Consider the following 16,436-nt stretch of genomic DNA (forward strand, 5'->3'; position numbering starts at 1 on the left):
TAGAAGGGACTCATGCCAGTTGCTAAGGGTCATTTAATAAAAGCTGTAGACTGTAGTCATTCTTTATAAATTTAAATAATTGGGGAATACAAATATGAATCTTTGCTTTACACCTCAAAGGTTAAAAATGTAGTTTAACGATAAGGTGAAGAAAAGATAAAGCAGACAACTCATAAGGAAAGTTTTGTGCATTTTACTCCATATTTTTTTCATTTGCGAGATGCTAAATAGGTATGTTGTAGGTAACAGGATAAAAAGTTTTCTGCGTGAGAGTCAGGAGAAAAGTTTATTGAATTAGGTCTAAGGTGAGAAGAAAATGATATAACTCATGGGAAAGTGTTTGTGCCTCAGGTCTGAGGGAGTTGTGAGTGTTCAATGTGGTGGGGTGCTATACATGAAAATCTTTTTACGTCAAATCTTTATCAAGATAGTGATAATTAAATGCAAATAATTCCGAGTTGATGCAGGATTATGCAACTTTTGTATGTCATTTTTTGCAGCTTGAAAATGGACCAATCAAATTCCATTAACTCAGTGTGAGAGATCGCGGAAAAGCCGCCGCATGTGCTACTGAACAGGCGGCTGATTCCGCGTCCAGTGCGGCGGTTTGCACGCGGAAGCGTGTGTTTGGTAGCAGGGCAGAACGCGGAAAAGCCGCCGCATGCAACAACAGTAAGGCGGCTGGTTCCGCGTCCAGCGCGGCGGTTTGCACGCGGCAGCGTGTGTCTGGTGTGGCTGAGTCTGTTAGTGCACATAGGCTTAGGAATACACGCGCACGCGCTGAGAGGCAGAATTCTTATACTAAGCAGGAAGACTCAGCTGACCATGCCGATCAGCTGACTCCAGAGCAGGATACTATTGGTTGAGCAATTAGAGGTGGTGCTGGAGAGCACTACTCCATATATAGTTCCTGCTGGTCACTTGCAAGTTGTCTGCCGTTGTGATCACTACGTGGAAGCACTCAGACCTAGTCAGATCCTTCAGTGTGTTTGAACCAGGTGGACCTGGGAATTCACACTTAGCCAGATTATTTGAATTGTATTCTGTTTATGCTTAAGATAGTTCCAGAGTGTAGAGACCAAGGACCTCACACCCAGCTTAGGGAACTGTGTTATCATCTGTGTTATACTTCAAGCTAGTTCCAGGGTGTAGAGACCAAGGACCTCACACCCAGCTTAGGGAACTGTACTACCATCTGCGTTATCTTTCAGACTAGTTCCAGGGTGCTGAGACTACGGACCTCGCACCCAGTCTAGGGAACTGTATTATCATCTGTATATACTTCAGACTAGTTCCGGGGTGCTGAGACCAAGGACCTCGCACCCAGAATAGGCATTGTTTGATATATGTTATGACTTATAGCTTTTCTGACTACTCCTCTGTCTTCTGATTCGGTACCTCGCATATCTGATATTCCGTTGCCAGACCCTGCTTGACTTGGATACCGAATCAGCCTTCTGTCTTTGTACTTTATCTGTCAGTGTGTTGCCGACCCGGCGTTCCCCTACCTCGAGAGCTATCTCTCCCCTTAAGAGATAGTCTCCAGATCAGATAGTGACATCCACCTTTAAGTGTCACTCACTCTCTGGCCCTTCCTGTCTCCAGCCTGACTCCTCCCCTTGGAGAGCCTCAGGCTGCTGGAAGGTTCCTGTGCTCCCAGAGCAGTGTCTCTTTACTGTCATATTGCCTGCTCAGCAGGTGCATCACTCAAAGTATTACTGTTACAGCAAACACTCACATACCTATAGGTGTCCAGAGGTTAGCAATATATCTGTATTATCGGTGATTCTGCAGATCATCAATAATCAGGTATATATCTGCATTCTTGGTGATACTGCAGATCACCAATAATCAGATTCTCTCTGCGTGCTGACACCAATCGTTACACTCAGAATGTTTTGTGTCTCATCGACCATCCCTAGTAATAATGATCTATCTGTTTTCAGTTCAAAGAGCATTGCATAGTCATAAAAATATGCTAAGAAGGGAATAATATATACCATATTTTTTGCACTATAAGACACTCCTGACCATAAGATGCACCTAGGTTTAGAGGACATAAACCAGGGGAAAACATACAGTATTCTAAACCTGGTGTGTCTATGGTGCAGGAACATCTTGTGGAGCTTTTCCCCCAAGAAGTCTATCAGTCTACTTAACAGAGCAGTGTTATCAGTATGCAAATGCTGATTGAGCTTCTTCTAATGACAATATTTCCTGCCGCTCAAGGTACCTTATATCTGGCACATCTATTTTGAAATGCACACTCCCCAGTGGCGTAGCTAAGGAGCTATGGGCCCTGATGCAAGTTTTACAATGGGGCCCTCTAAACACTGTATACATAACAATTGATACAGCACACCAAAACCTATCAATGGCAAATACAGTGTCAGAGGTGCAAGAAGAGGATGGGGAACAGTTTGTTAATGATTACCATTATTCAAAGTATCTATAGAAGTGATTATTATGAGCACAGGACCAAAAGAGAGCTAATACTGCAGTTGAAGGAGGGCCCTTCGGGGCACCTCTGGCCCGAGGGCCCCGATGCGGTCGCAACCTCTTCAACCCCTATTGCTACGCCCCTGACACTCCCACCCATGAGTATTCTGGTTATATGGAATTACAGAACTTGTAATCTGATAATATAAGGAATAAGGATAGAGGATACCGATTAAAGTCTGGATTTATGCAGATCGGGGAGATAACAGTTAGTGTTAGGCATATCCAGAATGAGGCACAGCGCTGCTGCTCATGTAACCCTCCCCCCACCCCCACCGGCTTCTGTAAGCCCCTGGGCAATAGCAGAGTAAAGCACAGTGGAAGCCCTCACCTGATTCAGCCAGCACAATCCTCAGTCTTGTGTCCCCTCCTGCTTGCATCCATGCTGGCATCCTCTCACTGCATGACCTACCACCATCAGGGTCACGGTGTGAGGATGCAAGCAGGAGTGGATACAAAACAGAGAAGCATACTGGCTGGATCAAGTGAAGGGGGGGGTTTACAGGAGCCTTAACAGGGGGACTCCACGGTGATCCTGATGTGGGGGGGGGGGGGGGACACAAGGCATTGGTCGGAATTATATTATTCGGACCATAAAACACACTGACTTTTTCCCCCCACTTTTGGGGGAGAAAATGCATATTACGGTCTGAAAAATACAGTATACAATTGTAATCTGCAATATTAATAATTGATTTATGGTTAGATTTTGCAAGTGGAACTCCCTTTATTACATCAAAAAAGGACCTGGAGTTTAGTATTAGGCACAGGAGAGCGGAGGTTAGTGTTAGACACAGAACAGGGGAGGTTAGTGCTAGGCACAGGAGAGGGGAGGTTAGTGTTAGGCACAGGAGAGGGGAGGTTAGTGTTAGGCAGAAAAGAAAGAAGAGGGGAGGTTAGTGTTAGGCACAGGAGAGGGGAGATTAGTGTTAGACACAGGAGACGGGAGGTTAGGGTTAGGCACAGAAGAGGGGAGGTTAGTGTTAGGCACAGGAGAGGGGAAGTTAGCGGTTAGGCACAAAAGAGGGGAAGTTAGTGTTAGGCACAAAAGAGGGGAGGTTAGTGTTAGGCACAGAAGAGGGGAAGTTAGCGGTTAGGCACAAAAGAGGGGAAGTTAGTGTTAGGCACAAAAGAGGGGAGGTTAGTGTTAGGCACAGAAGAAGGGAGGTTAGTGTTAGGCACAGGAGAGGGGAGATTAGTGTTAGGCACAGGAGAGGGGAGGTTAGTGTTAGGCACAGGAGAGGGGAGGTTGGTATTAGGCACAGGAGAGGGGAGGTTGGTATTAGGCACATGAGAGGGGAAGTTAGTGTTAGGCACAGAAAAGGGGAGGTTAGTGTTAGGCACAGGAGAGGGGAGATTAGTGTTAGGCACAGGAGAGGGGGAGGTTAGTGTTTGACACAGGAGAGGGGGAGGTTAGTGTTAGGCACAGGAGAGGGGAGATTAGTGTTAGGTACAGGAGAGGTGGAGGTTAGTGTTAGACACAGGAGAGGGGAGGTTAGTATTAGGCACAGGATAGGTAACGTTAGTGTTCGGCACAGAAGAGGGGAGTTTAGTGTTAGGCACAGGAGAGGGGAAGTTAGTGTTAGGCACAGGAGAGGGGAAGTTAATGTTAGTCACAGAAGATAGGAGGTTAGTGTTAGGCACAGGAGAGGGGAGGGTTAGTGTTAGGCACAGGAAAGGGGAGATTAGTGTTAGGCACAGAAAAGGGGAGATTAGTGTTAGGCACAGGAGAGGGGGAGGTTAGTGTTAGGCACAGGAAAGGGGAAATTAGTGTTAGGCACAGAAAAGGGGAGATTAGTGTTAGGCACAGGAGAGGGGGAGGTTAGTGTTTGGCACAGAAGAGGGGAGGTTAGTGTTAGGCACAGGAGAGGGGAGGGTTAGTGTTAGGCACAGGAAAGGGGAGATTAGTGTTAGGCACAGGAAATGGGAGATTAGTGTTAGGCACAGGAGAGGGAAGGTTAGTGTTATTGATAGGAGAGTTGAAGGTTAGGTGCAGGAGAGGGTAGTAAGTAGTAATAGTGTAAGATTTGCCAGCCCATTTATTCTTGCAATATATATATGTAGAACCAAACTAAAAATACTGAATCAACACTCCCATTTAACAATCACTTGTGCAGCTTGGCATATACAGCTTAGTTTGAGTCTTATAATGCAGCATAATCGCATACTAAAACGTCTAGGCAAACCTAAGGAACAGAAGGCTGTGCGCAAGGAAAATGGTCAAAATTGTAATAAAAATACAATTATTGTAAAAACATTGAATCCAATTAATACCAAATTTTCCCATACAACCTATTTACCTAATCGCTTCAGACATTAATTCACCACACTAATAGCTGCAGTTGAAAACAAGCCATTGTCAGATAAATTGTTGACCTGCACTGCCCCCAGAGGCTGTCTAAGGAAATGTATTTGAGAGACCTTAATGAATTTTGAGATCAGAGTTTCCTGCTGCATAGCTTCATGTTTCAGACATCAGACCACATGTTGAAGGTCAAATGCAATGTCTGAGCACAGAGTTCATAGTAGGGAGAGTGATTGGGGGGAGTATAGGAAGCACAGCTAAAACTGTTGTGGCTTTCTACAGCTGCACGCAGTGGGAGATTTGTATTTCATGGCTGTAGGAAGGATGCTGAGATAAGAATGTGGATTGAACATTTCAGATCAAATAAATGAGTTCCGTTATTAAACTGTAACCTCCTACAGGAAACCGTCAGCTTGGATTGCTTTTTAATAAATATAAAGACAGTTCTCTTAAATTGTAAAAAAAAAATGGATACATTTGCTGTAAAACTTCTTTAGTCATTTGTTTGACTTTTCAGATTTTCAGTGAGAAGGATAGTTTCAGCCAAATGTTTAATTGACATTACCTGTATGCAATAAAACTGAAACACATCACACAAATGCTCGCCAATACATACACATCAAACACGTACACATCAAACACACACACTTAGGGTCCTTTTACACTTAATCAGTTGCTCTCAGTTATAGCTGAAAGGACAACTGATTTTCAGAGTAATGTCCATGTTTTCCTATGGTTCAGTTCCCACTATACACGTTTTAAGTGAAAGCTATTTCACAATGCACTGCTATGGAAAGTTACAACGCATCAGTTTTTCAGTGTATAGTGTAAAAGAGGCCTTATGCACCAAACAGAACTATATAACAATAGGTACCTTAAGGGCCAATTGCCACTTGTGCGAATCTTCTGCAATTACCCGCACGTGAATTCCGATGGGGAATCAAAGCCTACTGAAATCAATAGGCTTTTTCCGAATTCTCATGCAGGAGAAAAACAGACGCCACCTAGAACAATTTCACATCACGCATGCAAATGCCCATAGCCATGCATGGTACTGCTAGAGGGAATCGGGTGCAAATCGGATGCAAATTTGCACCAGCACAGATGCCGCGGATACAAGCATTGGGCTATTGATTGCCAGAATAGTTGTCCAGCAGTTATTCAGTGTAGACTAGTACGGCTAGGTATACATGTATATGTAAAGAAAGAATATATATTAACATACAGAACATGCGGCATGCAGGCCAGCATTCTCATCGTGCAGCGCTAGAATTCCAAGTCTAAATCTCAGCCAGGACACTGCATGGAGTTTCTATGGCTTTAGACTATGGTATGGAAATATACTGTATGACCATAGTACATCTCTCCTATATTAGTGAGAACACATACCGCTGTTGTTCGCCCTTTTTATGGTGCTCACCAGTATTAGGCCTCTTGCACACTGCAAGAAAATCAGATTCAGATTCCGCTTTTTAATCAGTTTTTACCTCCGATTCAGATTCAGATTTGCAGTGTGCAAGGAGCAAACTGCAAATCTGAATCTGAATCGGAAGTAAAAACAGATTAAAAAGCGGAATCTGAATCTGAATCGCGTGCAGTGTGCAAGAGGCCTTAAAGTTGCAATCTCCATAGACAATATATAGTGAAGAACAGGTCTCCTCAGAATGTATAAATGTAGCAGCTGAAACTAAAGTAACAAAATACTGTACAAAAGTACTTATGAAAGCGCAGAAAAGGGTTTTTCTGGCCAATGGTCAACTGATCAGTACTTTCTAAAATTGCCCCAAAGTGACTGAGTATTTTGTTCATATTGGTGACTATTTTAGCAGACCATTCTATCATTGTTTCAAATAATAAAAATCAAGCTGTTTACCAGACTTGGATGCACTGTATGAACTTTGTGAAATTATTGGTTGGGGCTGTAGGATTCAGATTTGTCTCAAACGAGCATTCAAGAAAATATGTTCAGCTTCTTTGCTTCTTTTCTTTCATTTTCATATTGAGGCCTGGAACCCACTAGAAAGCGCAAAGCGCTATCGTAATTACTAGCGATTTGTGATAGCGCTTTGAAAGCGATTTTGAGAGAGATTTCTCTGCTCCCATACAATTCATTAGAATGGAAACACTCCCAAAATGCTGCATGTCCTGCAATTGCGATTTTTCTAATCGTAATCGCTCTAGTGGAATCGGTCCCATCCATTTACATGGCAGAGCGTTTAAGGGAATCACTAGCAATGCGCTCCCTAAACGTTTAAAAGCGCTCCCTAAACGCTCAAAACCCCGCTAGTGGGTTCCAGGCCTTATTCTGCAAAAAAGAATCTTGTTCTTTAACCCACAATGCCTGTTAATACAGTGGACAGTGGCCAACTTAGGAACATAATCAATACTCTCTCACTTAAATATTGATCAGGGGAAGCATCATGCACTAGGGATGATCAATGAGATGCAAATAATTCCGAGTTGATGCAGGGTTATGCAGCTTGAAAACTAAGGTTTCATTTGATTGGTCCATTTTCAAGTCACATGTATTTGCATACAGCATTTGCATAATCCTGCATCAATAATTATTTGCATGTCATTGACTCCCTATTACACACCAAACAGCACCTCTAGGTTCCAATCTCTAGTAGTGGATTGGTCGCTTGGTGTTGATGCCCACACAACTTCAGCTCAGTGGACAAGTACCTGAGAAGATTTTGGCAGAGGGTTGGAAGGGTAGAGGATTAGCATTAGTAAGGTGTCAGGATGGGAGTGTACAGTATTTAAGGGGGAGGGGCTTCTATTAGGCATCAGAAAGAGTTTTACATTAGGTGGAGTGGTTATGATTAGGCATCAGGATGGGAGCTTAATAGGGAAAGCATATAGGTAGAGTTAGGATTTATATTAGGGGGAGGAGTTATGGTTATATTTTCAGTATAGGGATTTACATTAAGGAGTGGGGTTATGTTGATTAGTCATCTGGAAGGGGGTTTTCATTAACAGGTTGGGCATTAGGCAAAGGAAACCTTCACGGCTAGGCAACAATGGGGGATAAATGCTGATTGATGATAATAAATAAACTGCATTACATATCTGAGTATAGGGAAATTTGAAAACAATAAGAACTTATGTGCATAATAGTTATTTCAAGTAAACTCTGTGCATCGCTGCATCTCTGATTTAATAAGTCACCCCAACTACACTTTGTACCTTTTCTGCGCTGTCTTCAACCATCATGGTCATAATGTGATTATTTCAGGGCCCATGGACCAGATGCTGTCCTGATGGCAGAAGGAAACCGCCCCGCTGAACTGACTCAGTCTCAGATGCTTCACATAGCCCAGCAGATTGCAGCAGGCATGGTGTACCTGGCCTCACAGCACTTTGTGCATCGAGATCTAGCTACAAGGAATTGCCTGGTGGGAGAAAATCTCCTAGTGAAGATTGGAGACTTTGGAATGTCTAGAGATGTGTACAGCACTGATTATTACAGGGTAAGTTACAGGGTAAGTTGACGTTCACAATACTTTGAAATACGGTAATATTATCTTTCACTATTTCTTGAAAATGTTTTGAACAAGATACAATATACTGTATATATATTTAAAGATAAAGAAACAAGAATGAACGCATGACTTAAAAGATACCTGAAGTGAAATGCCGAAGGATGAGATAAATGTGCTTATATGGTACCAATATTACTCCTTCCTTTTTTTTTCCACTGTAACCCAGAGTAATAAATCTATCACATCAGCTGAAATCTGACTACAGATCAATTCTCCCTTTTAACTGATGGGACATCATTAAATGTTCATGTGGCTGCCATAAACATCAACAAAACAAGCAATATTCTCCCGTAGGACCCAAAGCGCTGTGGTGTTTTACAGGGAGAAAGGTTATGTGATCATAAATGCCAGACTAAACAGGTGGCTTTCCAGTTTTGATTAAAACACCTCCAGGATTGGAGCTGTTTAAATTTGGTGTGGCAAGGTGTTCCAAAGGGTAGGGGCAGCATGACAGAAGGCTCTTGCTCCAAACGGTTTTGATTTGTACTCTGGGGGTAGTCAAGTTATTAGATTCTGTTGATCTGAAGTCCTGGGAGGTGTGACACAGTTGCAACAAATCCTTCAGATATCCGGGACCTAGATTGTGTAGAGGTTTGAATGTCCGCATTCCAAAAAGAGGATTCTCTATTTTATGGGTAGCCAGCATAGAAAGCAAAGGATTGGTGTTATGTGGCAATGGCAAGGTTGGCTTGGTAAGAGCCTTGCTGCAGTGTTCTGTACTAGCTGCAGGCAGTGTAGATCTTTATCTGGAAGTCCTGCATAGAGGGCATTACAATAGTCCAGCTGTGATGTAATGAAGGCATGAACTACAGTTGAAAGATCCTTTGGAGGGATGAGAAATCATTTTTTTCAATGTTTTTTAGGTGAAACAGAATGCTTCACAACAGCTGAAATTAGATTTCTGAAGTGTAAAAACCATCAATCAGTACACCCAAGCTAGAGCTAATGAGGTCTGAGTTTCCTACCCTCAGCGGTGCTAAGTCTGGAGCTGCTTTGCTGATAGGTGCTGCAGAGATCGAGACACAATCCCTGGGTGATAGTTCAAGGCCGAGTGCTGTATGAGTTATAAGGAGCTGTTGGATGTAACACTCTACTGACATTTTGCAGTGTGGTTGACCTGCTATCACTTATTCTCCACTGGCTATTAAGTGGAAACAATATATGTTTATAGAAGCTGGTACTGCTACACAGCAAACAGTTGGAGCCTACCTGGCACAGACCACTTGAATTGTATATGTTTACATGTCTGTACTGCTACATGTTACCGTACTACGTGGATAGAATGTTCAATCTTTGCTGGGTATATTTTTATGTAGGATGAACCATTTTCAGTTTCAGGAGTTTGATTCATCTATCCTGGGCTGTGTAACATAATCCTGGGCTGTGTAACATAATACATTTCCTGACCATTAAGCCAAGTTGAGCTTGGATATACTTACCATATAATTTTGTTTAGTCTTTTTACCATATTATTGTTAACTCCTAATATATTGTAGTTCTGGTTTACTTATTTTGAAGGCATCCCACCAGATTTTTTTCAGACCTCACTGGTATAGCCCCAGGTAGCACTCACATGCACCACTCATGGGCAAGCAATGACTATGTAATCTCTTGTTCAAGTTCCTAAAATCTCTAAAACAATAAAATCAAGGGCCCATATGCAATTCTCTTTTTCACCTGAGTTTTCTCCCAGGAGATAATTTTTCATCTTTGATTTTAAATAACTTTCCAGTACTTTTCAACTAAAAAAGTACCAAAAAGTTGGTAAAAAAGTACTACTAAAATTATTTTGAGCATATTCTTGCCTTCTGGGGGCTTAAAATGCATTTTATTGACAAGTTTAAAAATATCACCTAGGAGAAAACTCAGGTGAAAAAGTGAATTGCATATGGCCTAAGGAGTTGCTGAGTTTGTAAGATGGGCCAATGGTTTGAGCTTGCAGGAGATTCAGTAGAGGTGCAAGTGTCTTATTAGAAAAGGTTTTCAGCTCATCTTAGGGTGAGGTGATTAACGGACACATCTGCCTGTCCAAAGACAATATAAAATATCTGGCTTTTCTCAAAATGAGCCAGGGTTGGTTCTCTTAGTCTTAGATGCCTCCTGCTCCCTGCTGGTGGCTTCCACCACCTAGCTGCAGCACATTTCTGATATTTTGTCTATGAAAGGGTATATATTTACAGACTTCACTTTTGGTAGTGGCTACTACTTATGTTACTCCTACCTCTATGTTTTCTAGTTTATCTGTCATAACTTTGAATAATAATTTAAAGGCGCTAAGCTTCATCCCTAGTACCACTCTAAATTGGTTTATTGAGGGGTGTTATTTTCCATACAATCAGTCAAGTTTACAGGCTGTGGAGGATTCTGGGTCTTGTAGATGGTGAAGGTTGTGCTCAATCTTCAAAGTCAGAAGGGAAAATGGCCCTAATTCAATTCAAGTTTTCTCCTTGGAGATAATATTTCATTGTCTGCTTAAAATAACTTTTCAGCACTCTGCAATTATAAAAGTACCAAAAGGTAGGTGAAAAGTATTGTCAAAACTATTCTCCATCTTTTCTTGCTTGTTGGTGGCTTAAAATTCATTTTATTGATGAGGTGTGAAAACATCACCAAGAAGCAGAGACAGGCTCGGACTTGGCCACCATAGTACAGTTTTTCCCCTCGGTGGGCCCCGAACCTCCCCTTCCTCCCTCACATAGGCCCCCCTCCCTTCGACGCTCCCCCCTCCAGAATTGCAGCCAGCCAGCGGCAGCAGCGGGGAACGGCTTACCGAGAGAGATAGCTCTGCGTGCCGCTGGTCTGGTCTTCCTACATGACATTGTCCAATCACACTCTCACTGTACTTCCTGTGAGAGCGTGATTGGACAGTGCAGTGCAGAAGACCAGACCAACAGCGGCATGCAGAGCTCTCCCGCTCCCGCTCGCTGCCGCGCTGGCTGCCTGCAATTTTGGAGGGGGGAGAATGGAAGGGGGGCCCCAGGTGAGGAGGGGAGGCTTCCCCACTCCCCACCGCTCTGTGCCCACTGCCCCCCCCCCCTTTTCAGGCTGGGGGCACCATACTGGGACACTTATAGACCTGCCTACCTAAACTGAGGACACCTATATACCTGTCTACCTAAACTGGGGACACCTATAAACCTGGCTACCTATACTGGGGACACTTATAGACCTGCGTACCTAAACTGGGGACACCTATAGACCTGCCCGCCAGGCCCTCTCTTTTTTGGAAACTACTGCCAATCTGATTGCATTTTGTGGAGAATCTGCTGCCAATCTGATTGCATTTTGTGGGAAAATATGCTGACAATCTGATTGCATTTTTTGGGAAATCTGCTGCCAATCTAATTGCATTTTGTGGGGAAATCTTCTGACAATCTGATTGCATTTTGTGGGGAAATCTGCTGCCAATCTGATTGCATTTTGTGGGGAATCTGCTGCCAATCTGATTGCATTTTGTGGGGAAATCTGCTGCCAATCTGATTGCATTTTGTGGGGAAATCTGCTGCCAATCTGATTGCATTTTGTGGGGAAATCTGCTGCCAATCTGATTGCATTTTGTGGGGAAATCTGATGACAATCTGATTGCATTTTGTGGGGAAATATGCTGAAACTCTGATTGCATTTTGTCGGGAAATCTTCTGACAATCTGATTGCATTTTGTGGGGAAATCTGCTGACAATCTGATTGCATTCTGTGGAGAAATCTGCTGACAATCTGATTGCATTTTGTGGGGAATCTGCTGACAATCTGATTACATTTTGTGGGGAAACTACTGCTAGATTTTTTCTTTTTTTTTCTTTGGGGGGGGGGGGGGGTGTCACCCTCCACCATGTGGTCTGGAAAAAAATGGCCCTCCATGCCCACAAAGTTGGACAGCACTGGACTACTTAATATTTTTATTTTGCGGCATTTGACTACTTGATGAATTATCATGAGGCATGTAACGACTTGATTATTTTATCTAAAATGTATCTGGTCGGACCCAATCTCTATCAATAACACCGCTACTTATTTTGTGTATTTTTTTGTTATTTTGTGTATTTTTAAGTCTGCCCATGACCCATCATGGCCACTCCCATGTTCCAGTTCGTGGTGACGCCCATTTATTTTTGTGTGTGTTGCATGTGGACATCTACCTGTTGGGGACTGTCCTCAGAAGTGCTCACAATCTATTCCCTACCATAATCTAATGTCCTACCAAATTATGTATATATATAGTGCAAAATTTCTAGAGTACATGCGTATGTGAGCCCAAAATGGGGGGACTCAGGCTAAAGCTTTCCTGGGTGGGCCCTTAGTTTTCTAGTCTGACCCTGAGCAGAGATGTATTAAGATGTAATGGAGCCCTCGGCAAGGTAGTATATTTGGTGCCCTATTGTTGTCCTTTTGGTAAGCTGAAGTGGACAGAGGTCAAAGAAGGTGGTAGGTGGGCCATTTGACACCCACTAGGCTCCAAGCACCTGCCTTGGCTGTCTGGTGGATGATCCTGCTCTGAATAGAAGAACATTTTGGAGAAAAAATGAATTGAATAAGGGCCACTCTTTTTCTTTTGGATGTTCTTCAGGTTCTTTACCATCATGGATTAAAAAAAGCATTTGCATAAGGAGGCCATTATTTCGCTGTTCCTGTGCTGCACCACTTTTGTCCTAGAATCTCACATACAGAGCTACAGCTGCCCTTGTGGTATAGCCTGCATCTTCTGAACTCAGAAATACATAGACTAGAAAGCAAGCTAAGACCTGTCGTCCATAATAACAAATGCAAGCAGCAGTTGCTCCTCTCAGCTGCAGAACGTTCCTGCAGAGATCTATACAAGGTAACTCTTTCAGGAGATCACCATATCCCTATGTACTTGTACTGTGCAACTTAGTATGTTATAAGTGAATAGGAAGCACAGTCCTCTCTACGTATATTGCATTTAGGGATTAAAGGCTTCTCAGCAATACTTCTCGGAGTCCATGTTCAGGTTTCCTAGGTTACAAATCCATAGAACAAATGAGCAAGAGACATGCAGGCGACATTTACTGGAGCAGAGGAATGGAGACTTTCAGTTTCCCATCTGCTGTGCACGTTTTCAAATTATTTTGATTATCTTTTCGGGGCGTCCTTATTCGCAATGCAGAGCTCAGATCTGCTTGCTGTCACCCTCAGTTGATATTTTGTTAATTCGTCACATAAATAATTGTTCACCAAGCATAGACTGAAGTGAGTTGCATGGATATTATTACCGTCTATTGTGGTGATGCAGTTTAATTAAATATTTATTTGACTGTTTTAATTTAGCGCCTGGCCTTGGAATCATGTTCAGTTTCATTCAATGAGGCAGATTTGCAGATGTATGCAAGGCTTTATTTCTCAGCATTCCTGCACTTTATGTAATAATTTGCAGGAATTTACTGCAAATTTGTACATTTAGCTCTCATGTTTACATAGATTACAATAGCAATGGTATTCCTTACAAGCAACAAAGCCTAAAGGCCACACCGCAGTATGAGTTACTATATTTTGCACTCTGTGCTTCTCCCCCTATATTCGTTAAAGAATATATCTGTATGCCGTCAGGCCGAGGAAGCTCTATTGAAAATAAAGAGGAGCTGGATTCTATGCTACTTACCTTTTAACCCATGAATTGTACACATATTTTGGACTCATCTCTGCACTACTACTAAGCTGTTGCCTAGTAGCCAATTAATTCAGATCTCAAGCACTTCATCTGCGCTTACACAAGAGATGCTATTCAAGGGTTGCTAGGATACCTTTTTTTCCTGCAGAGGAAAAGCAGAACTGATATAAAAGGGTTAATCCATGAAATATACACATACAAAGCAATCAGGTTTTTTTTAATAAAAATAATTATGAATAAAATGATAAATACACCCTTAACTTTATAAGAAAAGTAGTGGTATGTGCGCTCCTCTTCTACAGCTCTAATAAATATAATATACAGTACATATAACTAAAAGCCAAATAACAAAGTGTTTCACACTGATTTAGCAGATCGCTATACAAATGGGTGAGTATTTGCACCCTAATGGCGTTTGTAAGTTGAAGTAAAGCGCTCTATGCAATAACCAGATGTATAATGCAATAAACTTCTAATACAGAGACATCCCTAATCCCTCAATACAGTCCACTTAAAAGTCCATTAGTAGCGGTCTCCATCCCAATAGTACATATACTGCTCACCAGAAACGTTGGCTGACCAATCACAATCAGCATAAACAGCCTGTAATAATGGTAGCTGGTGATCCCTCCGAAGTTCTCCGTATATACCTCAGGGAAAGAATGCTCACATAGCGTAATACTGTATACAACAGATGGACAGGTTCCCTCCACCAACACTGCTAATCACCAGTGCCAGGCTAACCACCGCCACACACCAAGTGTGTATATCTGATAAATGAAGGCTCACCAGATCCAATGGCTGACCGTATCACAGACCAGCTTAACAGCGTTTCTGGTATGCCTTCCTTGTTCCAGCACAGCTTCTCTCCTTAAAAACTCAAAGCGGGCACACAATAGTGTATTACCGTTTATTAAAATAAGTTAAAATAAGTAGTGCACTCACAATTTTCCATAAAAATATGCGCATATCAGAGCTCACATAGACGTCCTCCTCATGATCATACTCGCGTCTCCACACAGCAGTCCGAGGCCACGCCGTGGCCTCGGACTGCTGTGTGGAGACGCGAGTATGATCATGAGGAGGACGTCTATGTGAGCTCTGATATGCGCATATTTTTATGGAAAATTGTGAGTGCACTACTTATTTTAACTTATTTTAATAAACGGTAATACACTATTGTGTGCCCGCTTTGAGTTTTTAAGGAGAGAAGCTGTGCTGGAACAAGGAAGGCATACCAGAAACGCTGTTAAGCTGGTCTGTGATACGGTCAGCCATTGGATCTGGTGAGCCTTCATTTATCAGATATACACACTTGGTGTGTGGCGGTGGTTAGCCTGGCACTGGTGATTAGCAGTGTTGGTGGAGGGAACCTGTCCATCTGTTGTATACAGTATTACGCTATGTGAGCATTCTTTCCCTGAGGTATATACGGAGAACTTCGGAGGGATCACCAGCTACCATTATTACAGGCTGTTTATGCTGATTGTGATTGGTCAGCCAACGTTTCTGGTGAGCAGTATATGTACTATTGGGATGGAGACCGCTACTAATGGACTTTTAAGTGGACTGTATTGAGGGATTAGGGATGTCTCTGTATTAGAAGTTTATTGCATTATACATCTGGTTATTGCATAGAGCGCTTTACTTCAACTTACAAACACCCTTAACTTTGCATGTTAAAAATGTCATACTTATTTAAAAAAGGATGTGCTCCCCTTCTTTGAAATACACCAAGTCTTTGAGTTAATGTAAGAGCCTTTTTTAACTGTAGTTTCCACAGTTCGATTAATAGTTATTTATGCACATTCATGTGAATACTCACCCCAGGGTGCTCGAGGCTCTAAACAATAACGAAAAAGGAACTGTATTTTAGAGCTCTTCATGCAAAATAAAAAAAAATAAAAAAAACATCTGTATAAACAAATTAAAAAAAAAAATCACAAAGTTTACTTAGGATGGATGGGACATGCATAAACCAAAATATATTTTCATATAAAACTAAGTCTCACTTGTAAACATTTCACAGAATTATGTGTGAACACTGCAAAACAACAGCTTTTACCAGCCAAGTTCTGATCACTATTGTGATATAACTGAAGCCTACTTGATTTTAGTTTCATTTAATGTTCTTACTGAGTTGAATCAATTGAAAATGTCTAATAGTGTATTTATGATATCTGTCTCCTAGGTGAGCAAGTCTGAGTGTGCATAGAATTGTTTGGGGAGTGCAAACTGACACCTTTGATATCGGCTTATTAATGTATACAAATACATAATAGTTAGTTAAAAATATTAAACATGGCCAATTGCTATTTCACTAATTTTCTCGCTTACACCCCTGTTCGGAGTTTCACTTTAAAACTTCATGAAACCTTAAATCAGATTTGTCTGGATTATCAGTCTGACCCTGTTGTTTATGTATTTATAGTCCAGATACTTACCTGTGCACCCATAGAGCCTT

The 16,436-nt window shown here is 42.1% G+C and overlaps 1 protein-coding gene across 6 annotated transcripts in view; it reads left to right on the forward strand.

The window, feature by feature from the left end:
• The window catches only part of NTRK2 (neurotrophic receptor tyrosine kinase 2), a 384,661-nt gene that overhangs the window by 338,268 nt on the left and 29,957 nt on the right, over positions 1-16,436 (forward strand). For 4 of the 6 annotated variants that reach the window (XM_068237090.1, XM_068237088.1, XM_068237108.1 and 1 more), the window contains one exon: positions 8,043-8,289. In XM_068237090.1, coding sequence (XP_068093191.1) covers positions 8,043-8,289 — 247 coding nt within the window. The remainder of the gene's footprint in view (positions 1-8,042; positions 8,290-16,436) is intronic. The other 2 variants (XM_068237097.1, XM_068237110.1) reach the window with 1 other exon arrangement.

This window comes from Hyperolius riggenbachi, chromosome 1 (genome assembly GCF_040937935.1).
Source record: "Hyperolius riggenbachi isolate aHypRig1 chromosome 1, aHypRig1.pri, whole genome shotgun sequence".
In the NCBI taxonomy this organism is placed as follows: domain Eukaryota; kingdom Metazoa; phylum Chordata; class Amphibia; order Anura; family Hyperoliidae; genus Hyperolius; species Hyperolius riggenbachi.